General features: G+C 37.2%; 2 protein-coding genes and 1 long non-coding RNA gene across 6 annotated transcripts; all 3 read left to right on the top strand.

The window, feature by feature from the left end:
* The first annotated feature begins 1,284 nt into the window (after positions 1-1,284).
* LOC113696004 (uncharacterized) lies at positions 1,285-16,203 on the top strand. Of its 3 annotated transcripts, none has more exons than XM_072052827.1 (19): positions 1,285-1,516; positions 2,690-3,013; positions 3,161-3,349; positions 3,438-3,521; positions 4,137-4,196; positions 4,737-4,781; positions 6,302-6,501; positions 7,153-7,632; positions 8,450-8,576; positions 8,682-8,879; positions 9,407-9,496; positions 10,426-10,488; positions 11,304-11,378; positions 11,494-11,544; positions 12,562-12,639; positions 13,436-13,570; positions 14,356-14,463; positions 15,792-15,857; positions 16,016-16,203. In XM_072052827.1, exons 2-19 carry the CDS (start codon positions 2,708-2,710, stop codon positions 16,082-16,084), a joined length of 2,424 nt encoding a protein of 807 aa, XP_071908928.1. In that variant the 5' UTR covers positions 1,285-1,516; positions 2,690-2,707; the 3' UTR covers positions 16,085-16,203. The 3 variants fall into 3 exon arrangements, with proteins under 3 accessions (XP_071908928.1, XP_071908927.1, XP_071908929.1); XM_072052826.1 differs by having other exon boundaries at positions 1,356-1,710; XM_072052828.1 differs by lacking the exon at positions 1,285-1,516 and having other exon boundaries at positions 2,874-3,013; positions 3,154-3,349.
* A 380-nt stretch (positions 16,204-16,583) lies between these two features.
* Positions 16,584-17,036, top strand: LOC140008448 (uncharacterized). Its single transcript, XR_011815829.1, has 2 exons — positions 16,584-16,721; positions 16,807-17,036. It is a non-coding gene; the product is annotated as an uncharacterized lncRNA (long non-coding RNA).
* A 3,146-nt stretch (positions 17,037-20,182) lies between these two features.
* LOC113696323 (uncharacterized) lies at positions 20,183-22,268 on the top strand. 2 transcript variants are annotated; one of them, XM_072052830.1, is made up of 4 exons: positions 20,183-20,521; positions 20,635-21,223; positions 21,364-21,857; positions 22,061-22,268. In XM_072052830.1, exons 1-4 carry the CDS (start codon positions 20,323-20,325, stop codon positions 22,078-22,080), a joined length of 1,302 nt encoding a protein of 433 aa, XP_071908931.1. In that variant the 5' UTR covers positions 20,183-20,322; the 3' UTR covers positions 22,081-22,268. The 2 variants fall into 2 exon arrangements, with proteins under 2 accessions (XP_071908931.1, XP_071908930.1); XM_072052829.1 differs by having other exon boundaries at positions 21,361-21,857.
* The last annotated feature ends 3,783 nt before the right edge of the window (positions 22,269-26,051 follow it).

The following is a 26,051-nucleotide window of genomic DNA, read 5'->3' as shown; positions in this document are numbered from 1 at the left end:
TTTTATTATCTATTGGCTATTCTCAACCAGTCAATCTGAATAGTTCAAAAAAAAAAAATAAATTGACATATACATCACGTTATATCAACATACTACATTGAGTTTTAATCTTGGGCCAAACCATATAACTTGCATGCAATTTCAACATTTTATAAAGGGTTAAATCAACTTTTTTCTATTTTTATTCACAATTGTCTCCATTTGAGACCTTTAGTCAATTCATGCTCTTACCTATTAGCAATTTCAACAAATATGCAAAAGAAAATTCAGGTAACTTTTCCTGTATATCTAAACAAGTTGTACATAAATTATGACAAAAAAACACTTTACAATATTGATATCGGGAAATAAATACAAACTAAAGGTAATAAAAAGATTTTATAGAGGTATCAATCCCTAAAATTGATGTCAAATCGAACTACCGGGTATCAAGATTTTAATGCCTTCTTACCAAATCATACAAGGTTAATCCTCAATAACCTTTCATCAATACCAAATTCAAACGCATGATTCATTGATCATTAATCGGATTAACCATTAAATCGGAGGATATCACCCTGCGCACTTCCATCCCTAAACAAGAGGGAAGCTTATATGAAGTTGTCAAATAGTCATCTATTCAAAAAATTAAACTCATTAATCTATTATTTTCATTTTATAGCTGGCGCTTTTTTTTTTTTTTTTTGTCTAATCGATCCTAAAGTAAAATATGAACCAATGCGACTAAATTTAACAATATTAAGTTTTTTTTCTTGGCGTGACTATGATGTGTTACGAATTTTTTTATGATATTTTTATTTTAACTTGTCAAAACATCTTTATTCGTTTTTTCTTTTGGCATGATTATAACCTGTTATAATTTCATGTCTTTTTTGGCAAGACTTTAATCCGTTACAATTCTTTTATGGTATTTTATATAGTTTAAGTTTTGTGTCCGCCAACAAATTCTGACTTTTATATCATCATAAATATAATCATTAATTAACTTAACAATCAAAGTTGACAGCAACAACATTTTTGACAAATTATTAACATCTCAATAGTCCACAATAATCCAGTTACGCTAATGAAACAAAAAGTCAAATGTAGATATTAATATTTCGGATTCTCCAAATGCAACACATAAACTCCAAAAAAGACTTTCCCCAAGAAGAGGAAATTCCATAAGCGAAAATACGAAAAGTAAAAGATATCCTCCATTATGAAACATGCCAAACAGCCCTTGACAGAGGCGGCCGTCCCTCACGCAGTTTCTTCAGTCGACTTGCACGAGGCCTATGGACTATGGATTCCCTTCTCATTTTCTATCATTTCCCACGTCCTATGTTAATTAATTTTGCCTGACAAATCTCATTAGATTTTGCATTTCTTTTACGCAAATACTAAAATCAACCCAAATAAGCCAAAGTTTAATCAATCGCCTAATCCCACCTATGTTATGCAATAATCCAGGAAACTCATCCATAATCACCGAGTACTCCGATGAGTTCTTTGTGATAAGTCTCCTTTGTCTTTGGTGAGTTCCTTTCTTTCTTTCCTTCCAGTTTCCAAAGACAATAAGGACAACATCACCACTCCTCCCTTTCTCTCAGATGGCTGCCTGATTTACCTTTTCCTCCGTCTACTACCCAAATTCAGACCGATATATAGATATTTTTTTTTGTTATTTCTGCTGCTCTCTCCAATCAGTTGTAACTTTTACACATATAGGTGGGGTTTTTTTTTTCTTCCCTTTTTCCCCTCGTTTCTGCTTTCCTTTCATTTCTTTCCAGAGGTGGTTGTTTTTCCCCCCATTTCCAAACTTTCTCCTGCATATACGTGGTTTTCTTTTGTTTTATGATGTTGTGATGTGGTATCGAGGTTTAAAAGCATAAAGTTGGAAGCTTTTGTGTGGCTTAAGGTTTAATGACGTTGTTCATGCTTGGTTCGGCTATTCATGAGTAATCAATTTGGTGATTTTAATTTTGGTAGTACATGTGTGTCTTAGTCTTAAAGTTTTGCTTTTTGAAGTTGGATTTTTCTGATCACCAGTAGTCGATTTAAATCCTGAACATGTCATATTTCTTTTTGTTATGCCAAGGTCATATTTTGTCATAACTGGAATTACTTCAGGTTGATTTAAGAGCTTGTCCAAATCATCCCAGTAAGGAGAGCCTGTTAAACGTGCGAGTATTAGTCATGAGCTTGAGGTCCAGAAGAATGTTAACTAGGGGATGAGATCCTTATGGGAGGATTATTTAGGGGAAATGGAGTCTTGACATGAAACTGTATGGGAGAGAGAGAAGGGAGTTTCTAGTGCAAGCTTATCATTGTTTTGATGAAGTGGTAATTTATGCCTTTTTCCAACGGCAGGAACATAAGGGTTCAATCTTTGACTTTCACGGGTTAATGGTGAAAGATGGTCACAGTCAACTGGTTATTTTGATGGCCGGGTGATGTCTAACTTAGATGAAGAGGTTATTGAAATCAATTCAGCTTTGAAGAGTAAGGCATGATAGTTTTTTTTTTTTTTTTTTTTTTTTTTTTTTTTTTTTTTTTGTGGGCGGGGGATTGGAGGACAAAGTGTGGGCTTTTGTTCGTGGTATATCATGTTTAAGGAATCATTTTGTATTTGGAGGATGAGCATTTAGCAATGAGGTGTTACTGTTTTCTGTTAATTCATGTTTGATTGATTGTGCTTCAATTGTAGGAGGGACGAAGTGTCCAAATGGAGAAGAATGAAGAGTCAGGTAGCCCTGGATGGAGTGCTTCGTTCTTCATGCAGACAACTGAAGATGTTGCAAGAGCAGTTGCTGCTGCTGCAGCAGCAGCAGTTGCTGCACGATCCCCACGCCCCTCGGTGGTATATTCATCGAAGGACGATAGCAGTAGCCAGCTCCAGAAACTTCAGAATCAAGTGTCTAGATTACTGAAAGGCTTGTCTAGCCCTCCTGAAGTGAAAAGTGGACCTTACAACCCTGAAGTACTAACTAGCCAAAAACGTCAATGGGCAAGCTTTCAGTTGCAGTCCCTGGTATATTTTTCCTCTGTTTATTGGAGTCAGTGGCTCTGGATGTGGACTTGAAAGTCTGCTTATAATTTACCTTGCTTCTTCTGTCTGTATAATATGAGTAAGCAAGGTCATGCCTTTCCTAGATAATAGTGTAATTTAAGTTTGCAGGACCACAAAATTTGGAAAGAGCCATCCAGACTTTTTGAGAGCATGGTAGTTGTTGGACTCCATCCTAATTGTGACATTCAAGCTCTTCAGAAGCTTTACTTTGGTAGAAAGTCTGAAGGTTCAGGAAGATTTCGTACTGCACTAAATGGTCAGAATCAATCTCGTATTGAACCGAACCTGGAGCCTCAGGTGCATATATTGTATACCATTCAAAATATATCAATCATGAAATTTGGATAATCAGACATAAGTTTTGATCTTCTTTTTTCACTTTCAGGTTTTATTTGTTTATCCACCAGAGAAACAGCTGCCATTGAAATACAAGGATCTTCTCTCGTTCTGCTTTCCTGCAGGAGTTGAGGTTGGTTTACTGGAAGTTATCCTTTTTCTCTGATTGTACTTTACCAACTAGTTCAATGTTAAAATCTTTTTCTTATGTGCTATTATGTTGGGGGTCATTCCTTGATATTGAAAAGTTACAGTGAGTTGTAATTTTTAGCTGTGTGTCTTTTATTTACTTTTTTCGTGTGTAATCTTATATGTGGACATATACTTCTGAATCTGGCTGATCATTTCTAGTTTTGGCACTTAACCCTGAAAAAGAGCAAACTGGAACACTGTCAGGGAGCTTGTATCCTGTCTGAATATATTGGAGAATTTGTTTGATGCATATGAATGTAAAATCTAGTCCATCTGATTCTTCGTGTACTTGTTGTAGAAATATTTGTTTGTAAAGTTGTTAACTTGTATGAGTTCACTGTTGCTTGTTTCATTCCTTTTTCTGCGTGTCAGTTTTCCTCAGGGTTATCATTGCAATCCTACTGGGTAAATCTTAGCTTTTGCGTTGTAAGGAAATAGGATAGGAGTGCATGGTCTTTGAAGAGAGTGCAAAACTAGGCAATTTATTGGCTCCACCTGTTTATTGTTTTTGCTCAGATTTATGTATCAACTCATGAAATGATTCATTTTGTTACAGGTTCATGCAATTGAGAGAACTCCTTCGATGAGTGAGTTGAACGAGATACTTCTGGGCCAAGTAATGTTACTTTCTCACTATTTTTGTTCTTGTACGTGGGTAACAACCTGAGATAGATAATAGTTCTTGACTCATTGAATTTGGTTTTCTGTGTTTAGACCAACTTCAGTAAGTTTACCAATCATGAGGCCACAGTTTTTTTTTTGCCTTATTTTTCTGATTATATTGGGAGCCATTTGGATGTTCATATGACCTTTCGAGTTTCTGTATATTTCATTAACAATCTCTATCAATTAAACGAATAGTTGGAATTGTCAAAGAAATACAGTCCCGTGTTTTTTTTTTCTGGTTAGTTGCAAATGATGTAATGTTTACCTTAGCCAAGTCACTGACAATTAGTGACGATGAGTTTGTTTGGATAGAGAGAATTTGGGAAAAAAAATTTTGCTTCACAAATCCCAATCACCTTTTTATCTTCCCAATCACCTTTTTATCTCACACACATCACATCACAAAAAGTGCTACAGTAAATATCTCAAATAAATCATCCAAATAAACTCTTATCCAAACAAACTCATTGACTTGCTTCTTGCCTCGCAGGAACACCTCAAACAGAGTGACTTGTCTTTCGTGTTCCGACTTCAGGTATAGAAAGAATTCTTTTTTATTCCCTGCTTCCTCCACTTTCTGTGTGCGAGTTGTGCATTCACTTTGTGATTGGTGTTGCTTGAGTTTCACATCAACTGAAGTTTGGTCTTCTACTATCAATATTCTGCTGGATTTGAGTTTTTCATTGAGTGAGAAACTGATTGTTTATTTACCTGCACCTTGTGTGGAATTAGATGTCATCGTGTGTAAATTACCTGAAGTCATGCCTCTTGTTACTTAGTAGTATCTACTTTGTCATGCCAACTAAAAGATATCTTTTTTGCTGTACATAACTACTTTACTGTCTTATTGCATTGTACATCAAGCAATGTACTAGTCTCTTTTCCTGTTTTCCAGAGATTGCACCTTCATAGTCTTTTACATTTCTTGAGAAAGATTTTGTTGTTTTCAAACTTACTAGTGAAAGGGTGATGCTAAATGGTGCAAGAATTGCTTGTTATTGTTGTGGAAGATTTCGTCTTAGGATTTTCAACTCGACATATTTTAGTTTTTCTTGTTACCAATCAATTTTTCTTTTTATTGTATTACTTTGTTTACATTTCCTTGCCCTCTGTTCCATCAAACTTTATTTGTTAATACATGTATTGGAGGATTTTTAAGTTAGATTTCCCAATTGTTGATGATTTTAATTACATTTTAGCAATCAATTTTTGTTCTCTTGAATTACTGTTTTGTGTTTTCTTGCCTCTGATCCCTCAACATTAAACACAGCATTTACAGTGATCATGTTATGCAGCTGAATGCTTTGGGCATTTTGAATGTAGAACATCGGAACATGCTAACTGGAATTTATATGGATGCATCCACTGATCAAATCTGTTCTTAGATACTGAATATGACCTTGTATATTGTTGTATATGTTAGATGACTTTTTTTTCTCTATAATTGATTGATAAAACATGATGAGGTTTCTGCTTTATGTCCTCATTTAATCATGCATTTGGATGACACAGCCTGCATCTCTATTTTCTGTGTCTTGTTCAGATTTTAATGGTTGAGCTGTAAGTACCATAATGGTTGTTTTGTCTGTTGCTTCTTTCAATTCCCATTTCAAAAGCTTTTCCCAGATTGTGCAACTTATCATGTTCATGAAAAATTATGCAACTTGATCTTTCGCAGACACTTAAATACCAAGATTAGTATCTAATTCTGTGGGCAGGAGTGTATGCTTCCTGCTTGCTTTACTGACGGTGGTGAATAAAGCTGAAATGGATTTTGGAATTTCCTTTCTTTTTGTGTTAGTGCCTGCCTTTTCTATATTTTTTGAGGGGTGGATTTATCTGGATGATGAATTGTATTCTTGCCTTTTTGGTATTTTGTTTAAAAGCAAAAATGGAGAAGTAAATGTTGGTTAGCCTTTGTTTTTGAGATTGATTTTAACAATTTCCATCTCCATTTGTTTTCATGAGATGCTTATCGTCATCTCTATGAAGTTTTCTTCCTGTCTTCTCCTATCTTATTGTTTGGTGTCATAATAACAGTTTTTTGTTGCATAGGTGGCTGATGACTCAACGCTGTATGGTTGTTGTGTTTTGGTTGAAGAGATAGTACAGAAGCCGTCTGGATTGATTTCCATGATTTCAGACGGGCAGCCTTGTCATTTGGGGTTGAGCCGCCATATTCTAACCACAAAACGCTGTTATTGCATTCTTTCAAGACTTCCATTTTACGAGCTGCACTTTGGTGTGTTGAACAGGTATAATAACATATGAATCAAAGAGACATGTTCTTATTAGGTACTACATGTGGTTCTTTACCGTATTTTGTGTGGTAATGTGTGAAATTTTTAAAAACTTTTCCCACCTGGAAAATAACTTAACTCCTCTTTTTTTTTTTTGGGTGGTCTCAACCATTTTGCAAAAAGAGTTTGCCTAGGTAGGATCATGGGAATGCAAATTAGATTTATCATAGATACATACTTCAGAGCGGCTCCATCAAACACCTTTTGGACTTCACTTATGGTTATGGACAAATAGTGTGTTAGATACTTAGATATAGAATTATATCATACAAAACATTACCAGAGGATTTAATTCCTTCTCATATCTGCATGCCTTCTCAAGATGGCCCATTTGATGGTGCTTTATGCATTTGCCATACTGATAGTGATTCTATGGAATTATCTAGTAATTTTTTTTCTTCTTCAACCATCTGTGTGATGGAAATTTCATAGGCATTATAGTGGGGATTTAGTCTGCATGAAAATTGAACCTGTCATTTCTTTATGGTGGAAGTTTTGGCTTTTTTTTTTCCTTATTTTTTTTTCTGTATCTTGAGAAGATTGTGCAATAAACACACTTGGCTTTGGCCTCATCTTGGGTTTTATGTTTTGTTTTTCGGATAACAGCATTTTCACCGAAGAAAGGTTGGAACGGTTAACCAGAAATATTGGTGATCTAGAGCTGGAGTTACCTGTGGGCTGTGATAAAGAAGACAACTCTGAAGAAGAATCTGGGAGCATTTCATTGGAAGACAGGACACAATGTATACACAATGGAACTGCAGAATCTTCAGAGTCAAGTTTGAGTGATTCTCTACCGGGAAGAGTCACAGATGATAGTTCTCATTTGGAGCATCAAATTTCAGAGGGGGACATTTTCACATCAAAGAGAAGTGGTGATGGTTCTGCTGTTGCTGCATTGGATCCTGATATGGCGAAATGCCATGCTAAAGCAGAAACTCTAGTTGGATCACAGATCTCTGAAGTCTGTGATGTATCTGTTGATGATTTTGTAATTAATAAACAATCTGTAGAGAAGCGCTTACCCAATGCGGTGTTGCCTCTTCTTCGTTATCAACAGTATGAAAGCTCTGAATCTTCCTCTAGGTATGCATATCTATTCTTGGCATTTCATAATCCATCATCCTGTTGATGTTGCCTCTTTTATGTGGCTTTGAGGTTCTTTGGGTGGAATAGTTAAGAATACATTCTTCTGTTGAATAATTTCTGTGGTTGCTTGAAAGATCGGCTGATTGTCATTAGCTCTTTGTCTCTTGTTGCTTGGATCTTTAGCAACTATGGTTATGGTGAACAAATTCTCAGCTGTAGACTGAGGTGGAGGCTTGTTTGTTTTTAATTTCCTTAATTAAAATTTCCTCAAGTTCGGAAATTTTTTTAAGACTAGTATGTCTAGATTGTTCGATTTGTTAGTTGCTTATCGTCTTGCCCTGAAAATAATTTCTGAGCAAAATGCATTTTTTTAACCTCTATCTCAGGGGTTTTATTTTCATCGAGTATAATAATTTTGACTTTCAGTAGATCTCTTTAAACTTACTTTGCTGGGGTTCCTGTTAAATAATTAATCTTGAAGATAATCTTGGAAACTCTGATATGAATTGTATGAAAACCTAAGCTAAATACACTCATGCCTGTTTGACAAGACAAAAAGGTTCTTATAATTTTTAGGCAGAGATACATGCCCTTTATCTTTATCATATATGACAAAAAGGTTTTAAATCTTCTAGATAAGCTCAGTACATTCTTATGTTCGGCCTGTTGTGTAGATAGGTCTTGAAGATCGGGGACTTTTTCTATCTATCCTTATGCATGTCATGCATGCCAACTTTGCTTTAGATTGATTGATAGCATTATTCAGGGCCTTTTCAAGTGAAATTTAGCTTGACAAATGATGTGCTTTACTCAGTTTCCAGGGCTCTCCGGGTGAAGGCAGACATCTTAGAAATGATGTTGATGATGTAGAAGTGGAAGAGCCATCCTTCTCTGGCCAGGATGTTTGCAATGAGCATGATGATATCCTTGAGTGGGCTAAGGTTAAGATTTTGTTTTCTTGTAGCTTGAATTGCAAGCTCTAACACGAAATTTCAAGATATTATAAGGTTCTTTTGATGGACAATGTTTTCTGTGGGTTTTTGTAGGCCAATGATCATGGTTATTTACAAATAATATGCGAATATTACCGGCTACGTTGCCCTTCACGTGGTTCGACTATTAAGTTTCACCCTCTGGATCACCTACATCCTTTAGAATATCATAGAATTGATGAAACTGTTCTACAAATTGCTGGATCAACAATTGATCTGAAGTCATGCACTACTAGTTTGGAATTAGCAGAGGTATTTTTTGGCCTTTTGTTAACTGCTAATTGCTGGTTTTCTTCACCTTTTTATTTTCTCAATTTATTTTTTTCCCCTGGCCTATGGGGTTTTCAGTTTCATGTGAGCAAGAGATGTTAGTGGAGAAAGTCAAATGCTGCATGAATAATTTCTGGCTATACTGCAAAGCAGATCGTTGGTTACTCTGCTGTGAATTAGCTTAATTAACCTCCACATTTATCCCATTTTACATGATATGCTTGCTATTTGGAATGCCTCGAAATATTTAACGTATTCTATAGATGAAAATAATTTGCAATTGGTTCTACTATGACATAATAATGCTATATGCAAAGAAGTCTCATCATATTTACTCTTATATACTTGTGCTTGATACTGAGGAACAGAATGGCTGATATTGTCTTTTCTTTAATTTTAGTGTACTTTTTTGGGGTATCACACCAACTGGGGTAACGGGAGTGTGGTTTATTTTGATCATTGCTTTATATGTTGCTTCTCTTGAGGCTTATTTTCACTTTATTCTACAGGCTTATTGTGCACTTATGGCAGAGGAGGAAGCAAATGCTTTATCTGTATGGGCTGTTGCATGCTTATGTGGCTCCTTGCGACTTGAGCATGTGAGTTGGTGTAGCATTAACCTGTCTGAATGTGGGCCAAGGACTTGGTGTCAACAGGGAACAAATGCATAGATTTTAAATGTTCTTTACTTAGTTTGATCACTCAATAGCAGATTATTTCGTATCTTCTGATTACTTGAATCCAGAATTTAGTGTCACATCTGTCTTAGAATTCTTGAAAAATTGCTTCCTGAGCTTGATAACTGTTGAAGTTATTGAGGATATAGTACAATGTCTCTGGATAATTTGCCATCCAGAAGTTCTAGATTTGAAGTTGAAGGTTGTCTTGAGTAAGAAGTTGAGGGGCAGCAACTAGATTTTCTATTATATTTCAAATTTTGTCTGTTTAGTAGTTCTCTCTGGTACATGTTCACTTGCATCTTGCAGCAGGCTCCAGAGGTCACTTGCATTGATTTTCCCTCAGAATATTTTATGTAAGACGCTTTAGAGTTGATAAGTTACAAAAGATATCCTCAAAATATTGAAATTTTACCTGGCAGATAGAGTGAACTTCAAAGTCAAATTCAAAGAATCCTCTTGATTACAATTGCATATATCTAGGTCGTAGTGCTGTTTAAAATAATAAAAACTAAATATTAAATAGCCTTTCAGGTTACCTCCCCCCTGTTTTGTGGATGGGCATGACTAGTTTGTGTGCAACAGCCACCTTACTAGGTTTAAAAGTGCGTGCAAATTAGCTCTTTCTGTGCATATCTAATGTGCATAAACTTGTGAATTAACACTGATTGTCAAGCTTTGGTCTGGGTTGTTGATTTTATGCTGAAAAAGTCTCTGTTAACTTCTGCATCGTAGGCAGATCCTTAATAAAATTGCTGCCCTCTTGCTGGAGCTTTTTATGATATCAGCCTTGCACTCTGCACACAAAGTGAAAGATAATTTGGACTAATTGCTGTGAAATGTTTTTACAGGTGTTGACATTATTTGCTGGAGCCCTTTTGGAGAAGCAAGTTGCAGTTGTTTGTTCAAATTTGGTAAGTTATTATATCTTTATAGTTTTGTGGACAATGTGTTTGTGCACCAGATGACAATAAAAGAGAAATGGATCTATGTTTTCTGTAGGAGTACGAGTATTGTTAAATTTTCTTTATGACTGGTGTACTTCCTTATGCTTGCAAAAATGTTGGATTTATTTTTGTGGCTTTGTTGAATGAGTGTGTTTTAACAAGTTCAAAGAGATGTAGATCTGGAATTGCATAATTTTCATTTATATCTTACAACTATTGCATTGTTGACAATTAGCTTCCTAAATTTGAATTTGTGAAAGTTTATTCCTCAATCTATTTTAGCTTCAGAGGTAATTGGATTTTCTAAATTGGGCTGTCTAGATTTGGATGTGATACTAAATTAGTTGGGATATGATAGGACTAAGTTTGGTTGTATTTGAAGTTTGTATTTTAATTGACTGATACTGAAATCATTTAAAAATTAGCTAGAAGATTGTATTTTTTTAATATACTTAAAAATTTAGTGTTTTAAATATGAGAGCAAACATAAGACATCTAGTTTCTGGTTCATGTTGTAATTAGCTTTTACAATGTCCAACTTGGATGGGGATTGCACAATAGAGTAAAACTTAGTTACTCCTAGAAATGTAATATTTTCAATCCCATTAGTTCTTCTAATTTTATTTAACATGTGGTTTAGAGATGATTCAGCTTATTTGATTATGCATTAATAACAAATATTTACTTGTTTTGAATAACTTTTTCCCATTTATTTGTCACTTGAAGGAGAAAGAATCCACATTGGTATTAGTGATTTTACATTTGTTTATTTGAATATGCAGGGTGTATTGTCTGCTTCAGTTTTATCAATTATACCCCTTATTCGTCCTTATCAGTGGCAGAGCTTGCTAATGCCGGTAATTGTCATTTCTTACCTCAATGATTTTGTATATATGAGTAGTTGATTGTTCTCGTTAGAGTTTATAGTTATTTGCCATTTTCGTTATTGTCTTCGACTGCCTGACCTTTCAGGTTTTGCCAAATGACATGCTGGACTTTCTGGATGCACCTGTGCCTTACATAGTGAGTTCTACCATATCATTGCGACTTTTTTCTGCTTATTGATCCCAAATCATTAACAAATATTTTGGAACATGCATTTGGACACTATGATGGCTTGTAAGGTCTATGTGAAACCTTTCTTTCAAATGCTTTCTATATGCCTGTGAAAATATAGATAAATGATATCAAACTCCCTCAGGTTTTGCTATGACATGATCTCGTGACCTCAATCTGGTTTTTCAGCTATGCAGCCTTCACCTCTAGGTTTTGTGTCTGGCTTCGGGTCATTGCCCTCTTGCAGCCTGTTTTCCCTCAATGGTCATGGCCCCTTCGAACTTTTTGTCTGGCTTTGTTGCACTCTCTTCCCCCCAACCATTATCAAGATGATCTTAGCTCCAGAATATTGTTTTGTTTTAGCATACTGACAAAAAGCTGAACGGATGTTTATAGAATCAATTAAAGGTTGAGTTGCATAGCAGGAGAATTGTTCATCGCATCTTTTAAATAGTATGCTTTGATTTGGTATATGTATATATGGGATCGTACTTTTATCAACAGTAAGCCTGTTCAGATAATGCTTGCATAACATGCTGTGGGTGTTCTAATTATTTGTATTTCGGCAACAGGTTTCCGTAGCATGTGTTAATGGGACTTGAGGAATAGATTCTTGATTTTATTTCTTACGACTTATGTGTAGCAGTCAATAGTTGTCTGGCATGTTATAACTAGAGTAAAAAGTTGCCTACACAACGTTGGAATGTGAAAATTGCATCTCCCATTTATACATATATCCATATTTATGTTTTGATTATATGAGGCACACCTGTACGTGTTTTTTCTGTCAGCAAATGTCATCGTAGACCAACTATGATGGATAGCAATAGCCCCCAGCTATTCCTTCTTTAAAATCCACAACCTGATCAGGATCACATCTATGTATTTGATCCTATCAAGGTCATAGAGTGTGGCCTTTTTATTAGACAAGTTGTTATAGCTGCTAATTACTGCCATTCTGAATATTGACGGTAATTTTAATAGGTGGGTGTGAAGAACAAAACCACTGAGGTACAATCGAAGTTGACAAACGTCATTCTTGTTGATATGAACAAAAACCAGGTATTTTTCTTGCAGAATTAGATGTGGAATAGTTTCTTAAAAAGGCTACAGTTACACCCATTTCTCTTTCCTTTCAGTTGTCCTTTTGGGGTTTATCTGGTGCAAGAAAATTCCACTCGGGCAAAAACTTTGGAACAATTAACCCTTATGTGTTATAGAGGGAAATTTTCTTTTGTTTGGTGATTTGTTTATTTATTTGTAGTTTTTTGTTGATCCTTTTTTTTTTTTTTTTTCAAATAAATAGTCAGATAAGCCTTGATGTAGCTGATAAAGAAATGAGAAACGGGAAAAAGTTGAAGCCAAAGTAAGGGCTTCAGTCTCCATTATAACTTCAGAGGACTGCAGTGGAAAATGGAAGTGTCTCAATGAGTGATACTGTGGATGAATTTAAGGGAGGATTATTCACATAATGCTTTATGATTGTCGGGGAAATTCTTGTCTGGACCCTTTCCATAGCCCCACCTGTGGGCTGTGTGGTTTAAACAAGAGCCATGTGGTTTCTATTAAATCACTTGCTTAGATCGGCTTGCATCAATTAATCCAAGTGGCTCTTGTCGAACCACATGGTCGCCAATTGGGGCCATGGGCTTGGTCATTGCAAAATCTCCCTGAATGTTGTGTTATGAGAAACAGATAAGTGGATAGAGTGATAAATTTAGTATATCTTGGTGAAGTATTAGTTACAGTAAACTCCCTTGTCTTGAGAATTTGCATCTGTATCGTTGTGGCTTGCTCTATGCATAGATGATTTGTGTAATATGTTGTCTGATCTCATTCTGGCAAATTGTGGGAACAGGTGAAGTCACCAACAATGCCAACACTACCCCAATATAGGGAATTGTATTCATCCTTAAGTCCTTATCATGCGAAACTTGTTGGAGAAAGTTATTTGGGAAGGAAGAGGCCTATTCATGAATGTACAGATGCACAGGTATGTGTATCTTTATCTTTTATTCAATTATTTTTCACCTGAATGATCTCCTGCACCCTTTTCTTCACTATCATGTAGAACATCAGTGGAAATACTTTCCATCTTTGTCAATTCATGTGTTGTTCTATAGTGGCTGGTCTTTATGGTTGATACTTAATGGTTCTAAACTAAAACATAATTGTCTGATAGAAGCTGAAAATCTTAGTGGCTGTTTCAATGGCAAAGATACATGCATATGCTCATTTGAAGCCTAAACACCTTCGTTCATTTTCCTGTTCTTATGACAATTACTCCTTGCTTTGCCTACTATGGCAAAGGTCACACAAATGGTCTCTCCAATCATTATGATTATTCTTTCCAATCAGCACTTGATTGGATGAAGTCTGGGGATTTATCCTGATTTACCTTGTCCCAATGTCATCGAGAAAGAGTGTAAGATTTGTTGTGCAATATGCACAGATTTTAGTTCCTCGTACATTCACAACCTTCTGATTGTATGCATATGGGCTTCTTTGCTTATGGCTTCCAGCCATTGGTACTTTGTATGATGGAGATAGATATGTTAAGAAATCATTCTGATTTTTTTCCCCAACCAATTAACACATGCTCGTTGTCCACTGTTATGAAGAACATTTTTTTTTTGGGTAAACAGTTGTTAGTAATGTTTCTTATGCTGGTTCCATTTTGTATTTGTACAGTATTCTATTGCAGTGAAGCAAAAGGAATCCTATCAGTAACCAGAGCCTAATTTTCTTTCTGTTTATATCTGTTTAATTTTCTGTTAGGTTGATGCTGCAAAGAGTTTCCTATCAGTATTGAGAGCTTATCTAGATTCTCTTTGCTCCAACCTTCGTTCTCACACAATTACCAATGTGCAATCCAATGATGATAAGGTTTGTGTTTTATTGTGGTTTTGGTGAAATTAATATTGATCAAAACTGGGGACTACTAGACTTCTTAATTTCTGCTTCTGATACTATAAATATACATTGGGAGAATCCTTCAACTTCATGAAACCCTAGCTAAATGATATGTTCATTTTGGAAAGAGTCCTCTATAAGTTACAGGCTTTTTCTGCTGTCTAAAACTGAGTTGGAATGGAATTATACAGAAGTCTATTTTGTCTAACTCATGTTTGAAGATAATCAAATCAAATAAAGAGATCAACCTACAAACTTTTCTGTTGCAAAGAGACAAGAAAATGAAGAAACTATGTACCTTTAGTGATCTGAATTAGAATACATTGACAAGACTGCCATTATGTTTGACCTCACCCACTGAATGTATGTGGAGATAGATGCTGACCTTTTGGTGAAACTATGGAAAATATCCTAATGGCTACTTTTCTTTTCAGAAGCAATGTTGCTTCTCTTTCTTTCTCCCGTTTCCATATTTGGTTGTGGTTTTTTTGTGTTTGGAAGGAGGGTTTTTTTTTTGGGGGGGGGGGGGTGGTGGTGGTGGTGGTTTGGAGGGGTTAATTTATTTTCTCCGGAAGTTGAATGGCGCTTCAATTATGAAGCTGGGATAAAATTTTTAACCTTAGGTTTTGTAAAAACCTTGTCAATTTTCCTGTATTCTGTGTGTTATGCTTTGATCATCTGCTGCTATCATTGCTTACTGAGAAGCCTGAACAATAGTAAATTGACGTGATACTTGAGAGAAAGTTTATCTGGTCAGGTATCTGAATGAGATAATGTATCATCAAACTTGTATAATGATATTCTTTATCCATTTTCTGAATCTATTTGGCATTGATGCTTATTCTTCCTGACTGTTCAACAATATAACTGCAAGTCAGACTGCTTCTACATCTAGTTTTAAGATTAATGAAATGCTGCCTTAGAATTTTGGAAGACATCTAGAAAATATTTCATCAAATGTTAGTGCTGTGAGCGTGACTGCAATACTGTGTACTACGTCTGGGATTACAACAGTAATGTGACCATTAAATTGTCGGTTACCATTCGCTTGAAGTCTTTGATTATCCTAGTATGCATGGTATGGCAAGAAAAGATTTTGGCTTGACAAATCGTCAGCAACTGGTATGCTCCAGAATTGCAAATTTAAAAAATTAGTTTTCAAATCGGATCTATGGATTACTTCTAGGTCCTTGTCAATCCGTCTGAAACAGCATATCCACTTGGTCTTAAAGTTGCATCCGTCATTTTGAATTATTTGATGCAGCATCATCACCTGTAACTTAGTTTTATTTTGCCATCAGGTCTCTTTACTTCTGAAGGAGAGTTTCATAGAATCTTTTCCTAGTCGAGACCGATCGTTTATGAAGGTAGGTTCCTTTTCTTGAGATATGAAGTGGCATTTCAAGGAGATGCTCATAAATTGAAATGTATTTTTTTACTCCTTATTTTCTTCCTTGTTTATTTAGGTGCACTTCTGTTGGCCACTGTGAACATACTGATGAGTTATTTTCTGTATGTTTTGCAGCTCTTTGTGGATACACAGCTATTCTCAGTTCATACAGATTTTGTACTCTCTTTCTTCCAGAAGGAGTAGATTGCCATGACTATTTAACCTGGCACTGTAAAATGCTATAGTCAGCAGAACGCAAGTTCTGTATCTCTTAGTTATTAAACTTTAATTTAATATAAAATTTTGTTTATTTTCAGTTTGTATATACGAGTTTTTTCTGTGGTTTATTTTTTTATCTCTCTGTTGTGAGCTTGTTACTTGCATCTAAATTCAACCTGTTTTTTGGGGACATGGGACACCATATCTCATTTCAGGTGAATTTGGGCGCTTTCTAAATTATAATGGTTCAATGAGAGAGCTGTTGTATACAGGATTTATGATATGCTTACATCAGATATATTCTTCCATGCTCATTTTCCCCTTGCTTGATGTGTGCTTCTCCGATTCAGGTGTGAGTTTGCTTGGGGGAAGAAATCGTCAAATAGTTGCATCTTATGATTTAGTTTGGTCGTTATTTAGTTTGTGTGCTCCTTCAGATTATTCATATAATTTTCCCCAAAAAAAAAAAAGGAGAGATATATATATTTTTGTCATAAATTAGTCCTTGGATGTCCATTTTGTTATGTGGGAAGTGCAAAGGAAAAGAAGTATGCTGAGGGCCTTGCAGTTTCTCAGAAAGCTCAAGTTATTCTGCAAGTAGTTTATGGCTTCCCCCTGTAAGGTATGTCCTTGATTGCGTATGATTTTGTTGTTTGTCAGTTGCTATTAGCAATGAGACTCAAAACTATAACCATCATTATCTGCAGGTCGACATCAGCTTCTGAATAGATTTGCTCCTGTCCCAGTTTTGTTAACCTAGAAAAGGCTTTCGGGCATCCTCTCTGATCCTAATCGGACGCTGTTTCTAGTATTTTTAAGTGTAGCATAGCCAAAGAGCTTTATCAGCCTGCATGCTGATGGGCAACTTTTGAGAGGACGGACATGTTCCACTTGCTGAAACATCTTATTTTGATCACCCTGTGAGAAGTTTAACATAGCAGATTAGTAGCTGTTGGTTTAACTCTTGCACTGATATGCGACGTGGTTTGCATGAGAGCTAAAATGGCAGGTTTCTTGGTCCTACAGACTGAATATTGATGGTCCTAGATGTCTTGCAGTAAGGTGCTCGAGTTTGTGAGCGAGAACCTTTGACCTTGCTGATCGGCTCCTTCTGCCCTTTTTCGTTTCCCTGACCCTCAGATACAACAGGTGTACTCGTGTTTCCCGAGAAATAGGATGGTAAATCTCTATAATCAATGACGCCACAGGAGCAAAAGTTTTCTCCTCGTAATGACAACTACTCGAGTAAACTCCGTGCCTGTTCATTGATCAGTCAAAAACTTTTTGTGGTATGGGTGGGTGCCAATATTCATCTAAAGTTCACAAGGACACCCGAGACCTTGACAGTCGATACAAGGGAATTACTGGCAGATGCCAGGATAAATAGTAGTATTTGTTTGCTTGTACATCGCTGCTATCTTCTGAGAAGGTTAGATTTGTGCATGTGCGACTGGAAATCTGTTGATATCTGGAGTACAAATTTCTCTCAATAAATTTCTGCAAGTGATATTTCTCACAGAAGGATGGCAGACTCGATTGTCATGCTAGACACTTGTGTGTCTTAGCAAGATATGATGGGGACTATATATATTGCTTTGCCATTTTTTTCTTTTTCGGAAGAATCGGGGAGCTGATTGATTATATTTATACCATCTGTTGAGCTAAAAGTGGGGTAGCTGCTTGATGTTTAGCTTGCGCTTTATTTATTTAGCATGATCGGTCAAAAGCTTTCTTGCTGGTACGGGAAGAGGACCCAGAAACGGTACAAATGATTCCAGTGCAGAGGCAGGTGCCGAAAGAGGTCCAATGCAACTGCATTTTTAACCATTATCTGAGGAGCACAGCATGGTTGCAGCAGGTGCTTTTCTTTCACACACCAATACGCAAGAGAGGAAGCCTGCCTCAGGGCTCTGAGAGGAGGAGAGTGGCAGTGAGTCAGAGGGTGCTGGTCAGAACAGCCATGGCCATGATAGAAATCAGTTTTTGGAGTGTTGTGGCATTTATGAATGCGGTGTACTTTGCCAACTAATGCTTTAAGGCAATTCGACAAGGAAATTTTACGGAGGAAATGCATCTGCTGAGTCCTCAGCAACTTCTGGCCTTTACCTTACTAATGCAAGTTGGGGCCTGCAATGTGGAGTAGACAGTAGACTTAGGCCCTGGAACCACATTTGGCCCTTGAATTATGGGAACAATCCTGAGTCGCAGCAGAGACTTTTTTGTATACAAGGTTGATGATGGATCTGAGGATGATAGCCAATAAAATGGAATACGTTTGGGTGTACTTTTGAACATATGCTCTTGTAGAGTAGGAGTCTCTGGCTCTGGGTCTTTTGTTTTGGAGCATCGCTGCTGCTCGTAAGCCAAAACTAGAAAAAAAAAAAAAAAAAAAAAGGAAGCATGAGATTCCTTGCATTCTTGTCTCGAGTTAACGAAAAATTTAATGGACGAAAAGTAAGATGCATTCAGAGGAAAGGTATTGGATTGCAAGAGTGGCAATAGGGGAGTAGTTACTAGTACCATTCTGGCAAGTTAACAAGTAACCGTAAAAAAGGTAAGTAATCAATCGTAAAGAAAAATTTTAACCAACCCCTTTGTGCAGTGCAGGTGCAGCCAGCACAAGGTTGGAATTGCAAACATGGCCGCGGAGGGGAGGGGACTTGTACTGGTCTACCACTACTACTACTTGCCAAATTGCCAAATCGTAACAATTTGTCGCATAGTTTTGGAGGGAAGAAAAGTTGGCAAAAAGTTATTACTACTAGAATCAAACTCTTAGTACTGAATGAATAGGGCGAGCAGATGCTAGAATAGGCCAGTCATTGCCAGATAGATGCCCTCGAAGATATGCTACGGAGAGAAAAGAAGAAAAAAAAAAAAAATCTAAAAATGGATTTAATCAAATACTACTACTACTACTACTATAATAGTAGCGCCACTTGCCAGTAGTATCAAACAAACAACGCACCAAAAGCCAAAGCAACAAAAAAGAAAATCACTTGAACAAGCAAATGATATTTGTGTCTGAGATCAGATGTGTAAAATCCAAGCCCAATCCTACTACAAATTATTACTTGCATGTACTTTGACCTAGTCACTTGCCACTCTGCTAAATAGTGCAGCAGGAAGGAAGGGGGGATGCAAACTTTCAGGTGGATCAAAAGAATCACCCATCTATCTATCTATCTATCTGTGTACTGAGAAAGGTCAATAGGAAATACTGTAGCAGGAATAGCAATAGTGGGGGGAGGTATGGTACAGGTAAAGTAACAGAGACAGAGAAGAAAAGTAAAAGCAAGAAGCAGTAACATTTCACAAACCCGTACAATCTTCTCATGATCCAGCCACACTACTGTTGTGCTTATAAAGCTTACACCAAAAAACAAAACAAAAATAATCCATGATTTTATTTTATTTTTGATAGCACTTACTCCTACTACTATTAGTACAATAACCATCATGATAACCATAACCATTTGGTTTTCACCTTTTAGTTGGGCCATCATTCTTAGCAGGATTACTACTTGCAACTCTTGAGAGCCTTTGAGCCCTTTTCCTTTTACCACTCAACATTAGAAGTCATATTATATTATTAACAAGAGGAGAAGCCCCCCAGCCACGACAAAAGAGAGAAAAAAAAAAAAAAAAAAAAGAAACCAAGGACCGCTTCTTTAGTTTATGGATTTCCGTATAGTTGTCAGAGACAAGAGCTGCCATAAAGGCAGCATAGTTGCAGCAGTAGCAACAGAGAGGTGCAGTCATAATATGTGCACAGTACACGTTCAGGAGAGAGAGAGAGAGGGACACTGCTGCTGCAGCAGCAGCTGCTGCTGCTGCACCAGTTAGTAGTAATACTGTGTGAGAGTGTGTGTATGTGTCATAGATAGAGAGGAACGTGGTGAGAGGTGTGGCAGCAACAGCAATATTAATCAGAACCATTAGTTTTATCCATGTACAGAAGATTCTGCAGCCCGAATGGTCCCTGAAATAAATATACCTACTACGCCCTCCTCTCACTCCCCTCACTACTACCCAGGTACTGCTACAACAACTATGACCCGAATACGCCAACCCTACACCCTCTTCCCTTCCCAAGCGCCTCTAACTCTAAAGAGAGACTAAATAAAACTCTACAGAGGTAGCTTTCTTCCTCAAGTCTTGAAGCCAAGGAATAAGAAAGAGTGCTGTAGTTTTCTTGATTTTCTCCTGACTTGCTTGTTTCAATGATGAGTGCTACAACTAGTGCAAGGAGTAGTAGCAGGTTCCCTTTCACTGCATCCCAGTGGCAAGAACTTGAACACCAAGCTCTCATCTTCAAGTACATGGTTTCTGGGACGCCCGTTCCTCCTGATCTTCTTTACACGGTCAGAAGAAGCTTGGATTCTTCCCTCTCCTCCAAACTCCTCTTCCACCAGCCCCAACGTACGTAAGAAACAATTAATAAATTACAACCAAAAAAAAAAAAAAAAGTTAAAAACTTTTCCATTTTCTTGGTTTCATAACTTGTCGGGTTTCATAATAACTTCTTCGTGCAGTGGGTTGGAACTCATGTTTCCAGATGGGTTTCGGGAGGAAAATAGACCCAGAGCCAGGAAGGTGCAGGAGAACAGACGGGAAGAAGTGGAGGTGCTCGAAAGAAGCCTACCCCGATTCCAAGTACTGCGAGAGGCACATGCACAGAGGCAGAAACCGTTCAAGAAAGCCTGTGGAACAACAACTTATCACCACACCAATCCCACCACCCCCAATAATATCACCATCTTCTATCTCAAATAACAACACATCATCCACAGCCACTCCACCAACAGCAATACCCATTACATCAATTTCCAAGAACCACCCCCCATCACCCTCCAGTCCCACCTCTCATCACTCTTTCTCTTGTCTCACCTCATTAGCTACTTCTTCCGAATCCCAACCCCACCACCACCACCACAACCACAACCACAACCATGGCACTGGTATCAACCAACCCGGCTATTCTCTTCATCATCCTTTGCTGTATCCCCATTCATCCTGCTCTAGACCTCCAGGGACTAGTCATGATCGTATTTCATCTGAAGAAAACTCCGCCAACTATTTACTAGGTTCTGGCCCTTATTCTCAAGCAAGCAAAGGCTACAGGTATTTAATCCTAGTTTTCTTTGCCTTTTCTTTGAACAAGCACTCTATTACTTCATATTTAATAATAATAATAATGTTCTTGACTAAATAAATGCTGCTATCTTTTTGAAATCAAAACAAAAACATATAACGATTAGCAGCTACGGTCAAGGAGGGAAAGAGGAAGTGGATGAGCATGCATTTTTCTGTGAAGCTTCAGGGACAGTGAGGAATCTTTCAGGCGGTTCATCAGTAGTAGATCATGATGGAACTTCTTCTTGGCAACTAGCACCTCTGACGATGGGTTCGCCTTCAGGCAGCCATCTGAAGCAGAGGTCCTCTTACTCAGTTAGCAACGGAGGCCACTCTTCTTACTTGCAACTTCAAAGCCTTAATCATGACACCGACTACAACACTACTTCTAGACAACAAAAGCAAGCTAGCCAGCAGCAATACTATGGATTAGGGGATAGAGATGACCATCAGAACAAGAGAGTAATGCACCGTTTCTTCGATGAATGGCCTCCCAAGGATAACAAAGATTCATGCTGGCTTGATAATAATGATCATCATGATCATAAACTGTCAAAAATCCAGCTTTCAATTTCCATGCCAAACGCTTCTTCACATCATGACTTCTTCATGACCCGAAATGGTACATCATGAAATAATTGAACTTACCATGCTAGCTAGCTGCAGTTTCTTTAATTAGTAGTAGTACCACTTTTAGCAAGTAGTATTACTTTTTGGAGTACTGACCGCTCCTGCGCTGGCAAGTAATGGTAGTATTAGTACCATCTATTTCTTGATGACCACACTCTCTTTTGACCCCCTCTTATCTGCACTTTGGTTTTGCAGAAAAAATGAGGTCTGAATAGTGGATTTCTGAATCAAAAGGCCAAAAAGTACTTAAAATGGTGGTGGGGTTGGTGAATTATATGTTCCACCTTTATGTACACAGATATGTAGTTGAGGTCTGAGAACTGTTACTTTTTCAATTTGCAACTTTGTACTGAACTTTTTATTCCCAAGTAATATGAGTATTGCAATCTAGTATTAGTAGTTATCTCTATTCTGCATCTCCCCCATACTTCTTTTAAACATGTAAAATTTTCTTCCAAGTATTGCATGTCTGGATGTTTGATTCTGGTATGCAAGCGTCTGGGGTGTTGCCACATGCTTTTATGTCTCATTCGCAGGTGGACTCAATAATCTGCTGCTTTTCCATGCTGTTGCTTTCAGACACTAGCTCAGCTCCGGACCCTGGAAGAGCTTTTGGTTACTGTAGCAAAATAGTGGTAATAGGGGACCCCGGTGCGCCCACATTTGGCTTTTGCGATCTTGCTAGGTTTGGTTTTAAGGGTTTAGTCGCGACATGCCCTTCTGAGCCTTTGTCCGTGCGTATTTGCCCCCTAACCTACCAGTTTTATGATCGCGGCCTCACAAGTTCCGGTTGAGGATGAAATGGTTCTTTAATTTATTACCACCCTATCAACATCTATCTATTTATTTACATGCTATCTCTGCCACTCGTTTATATTTCACGGGCAAATTGATCTGAACTAAAACTTGCAGGGCTCCTGATCTCTAGTTTTACCGCTTTCTCTCAATTTATATTTGTCAATTTTTGACATGTTACTCAAAGCAGTGATTGAAATTCCAAGTGAAAATACTTTAGTTCCCTTGACCCGCTTTTATTCGGTTAGGAGGGGTAGGTATCTACATTTTTTCCATTCAAAAATTGCTATCAAAATTCATGGAGCAAAGCTCTACCTATCAATACTGCAGAGTACCTACCATACCATACATATAGTTCAGGTGTTCAAATTGCAGCTAACCCTTTTCTGGCAAATTGGAGGGGGGCTGTCTTCTTTGAGTCTTTGGCTGTATTAAAATGATTTTAGCTTTTATGTTGATGCCCTCAGCCAAAGAAAACGGTGCAAAGGTTTTGTAGGATGAGTAGTGCCTTAAATGGAGGTGGAGGAAAACCTGTGTAGTGTCTCATTTATACGCGTGGGAATAGTCGGCAGATATCAAGTCGGTGCGTAATTCTACGCAAGAAAAGAAGCCGTTTTAATGGTCAAGAATCAAATCCCTTCTACTCCATCAAATGGAGAGGAAGAAGGAGAGTAAAGACAGTTCATATTGCCTGAGATCCCTTGCAAGAAAATATTCAAATTGGGCAGCACCGACGACAAAATCCGCCTCCCTCAATGTATGAATCCTGTCCGCAAAAACTATTAGCATGTTTTTTGTTCAACCGCTAAAATTACGTTGCCGCCAAATTGACCCATGACAACGTGCTCCGCCTGAACTTTTGTCCTTCTTCATGATGAGGTGTCCCATAAAAAATTGTTATGAATTGCTCCCAGGGGGGAAAAAATACCTTGCCCCCTAGCTTAAAAAATATGATGCCTATTTTATTTATTTCTTTGATTCGATTCTTTAATTGTCACTTGCCGTGGTATGAAATGGAAATTTTGTACACTCGTATCTTATTTATTGGCTTCAAGTAGTTATATATGTGTGGCAGAAGAAATTTATTAATTTCTCGGAGTACTTTTTCTTATTCTTTAAACAGATTAATAAAATCGGATGCATTTAATCTCTGGATTGTAGTTTTCTACTGGAATTTTTTTACACTTTTTATGGATATATTTTTAATCATTTTTTTTTTATTTAAAATACATCAAATCGTTATAGTTTTAAAAAATTTTTTTGAAAATTTTTTAAAAATAGCAATCAAAACGGGTCTAATAACAAATGAATTTTTTGGTTTTATGGCTGAAGAAGTATTTTCCGATGGGATGGGACAAGAACAGCGACTGCATGTGATGCGGGAATAGTAGTGCGTACGTAGCATTTAGGTGTGATGTATAATTTCAATTGGGAGGGACCAGAGGTAAAAAAACTTGAATGTTAGTGTGGGGCTGGATGAATTGAAAAACTCGAGCAAGTGTTCTGTTCTGAAGCCTTTTCTTTTCTTTTCTTTTCTTTTCTTTTAAGAACTTTGAAGCCTGCCTGGATCTAATAATTATTACAATTGACTGCTTTGGTTTATGGAATTTTGAGATGAATATGCATAGCGTGTTGCAATAATATATCTTCTCCAACGCTTTGGCATATGCTAATGCAACTTGAGATGAATCAAAATTCATAGATATCAGATTGGTGGGTTTGGATAGCAATAATTATTTGACTAGAATTTATTTGTTTACATCACACGATTTCTAACATATATTTTTTTATTTCACGTAGATTAAGTGCACAGCCTTTGAAATCAAAGATCAGCTGGTTCGTTGGGTGTATAAGTGGAGCAGCAGCAGTGGCTAAAATTGGAATCCGCATAGATTTTTTTACTTGGAAGAGCAGGTTGATAGGATTTTGCAGTAGGATGTACGCATTACGGAGAATGGAGCGAATTGAGCAGTGTTCTGTGTCACATAACAAAATACTGTGGCAACAGGGCAGCCTGTAGACTGACCGTTCGCGAGGAGGGGGGTGTCTGAGAACTGAGAAAGCGTCAGATACTTGATGGCTGAAGCAGCAGGTGGGGTGGGAAGGACAGAGTTTTGAAATGTAAGATGCTCTCTCTGCTACTATTCCATGAATGATGAAGAATCCGTCTTCTATGTCAATGAGAGAAGTATGAAGTTCTTTCTTTCAAGAGTTCAGACTCTTTTGCAGGCTTTTAACGCAGCACCCACACACACGATAAATCATTCAGTACCTATAAACAGCTATTTTTCTGCCGTACGCTTTGCAGGCTCAGGCACTCGGCAGCTACGGATACCACCACCTTCCGACTGACTCAACCCTGCCACTGTCTGCCCATAAACTGACTCCTAACTGTGCATCTCCCTCACACTTTTGGGCCCCTCTTCTTTTCTGTTCTTTTCATGTTTCCCTTCTTCTCTCTGTCTTGCATTGATTCATTAAACTGTGTCTAATTCGGTGGTCAACTTGAAGGATTCATCACTCAAAAAGTTGTCCTCCTCCTAATTAAACGGCCCTTACATTCTAACTGAGCAGTTTCATTCATCGCTTATACAAGAATAATTCCATACTACCGTTGTTGCGCCTTTCTCCGCCCCCTCAACATCGGTTTTACTCTTAAAAAAAGAAACATACTCCAAAAAAAAAAAAGCAAGGGAAATCAAAAGACAGTCTCGTTAGTAATGGCCTTACCCTTCTGTTCAAATCCGTTTGCAGCTTGTTCTCGATTAATTATTTCATCTGATTATAAATTTTGATTTTCAATAATTAATTTTTGTAATATATTCGTTTGCTTTTGTATTTAGATTACATACTATTCCATCTTTTAATAATCAAACAAGTTAAAATACATAATCAACTAAAGAGTAGCTTTTTACTGATTCTAATTATTCGCTTTTCATAAATCATATTTTACAAAATCTAAAGCCAGCGAGAGCAACAAAGCATAATTAATTGATAAGCCAGCGATAAACTTTCTATCCTTTTATGGGGCAAGAGCATCACAAAACTACTATTACACTTCGTACAAAATGTAATTAAAAAAAAAAAAAACTAACATTTAGTTTCCATTATGACTTGGTTTTCAGTTTTGGGCTGATGCTAGGCCTATAAAGGAGATGCATCCTCCGTGCCAAAGGAGCAATTTCACACCCATTTCATTCTTCCCTATTTTTATCATTATCACCCTCTCTCTCTCTCTCTCTCTCTCTCACCCATGTTGGCTTTTTGGGAAGCAATGAGAAGGGGTCGAGTAATAAGCCTACTTTTGTTTTTTGTGTGGCAGTGGAAAACGCTGAGAACTGAAGGAGCACCTTCCTAAGAATACGACTTTTCAAAACCAACCAGCGCACCG

Source organism: Coffea arabica, chromosome 6c, assembly GCF_036785885.1.
Source record: "Coffea arabica cultivar ET-39 chromosome 6c, Coffea Arabica ET-39 HiFi, whole genome shotgun sequence".
Taxonomy (NCBI): Eukaryota; Viridiplantae; Streptophyta; class Magnoliopsida; order Gentianales; family Rubiaceae; genus Coffea; species Coffea arabica.
The sequence above is the reverse complement of the archived record's forward strand: the minus strand, read 5'-3'. Positions and strand labels throughout refer to the sequence as shown.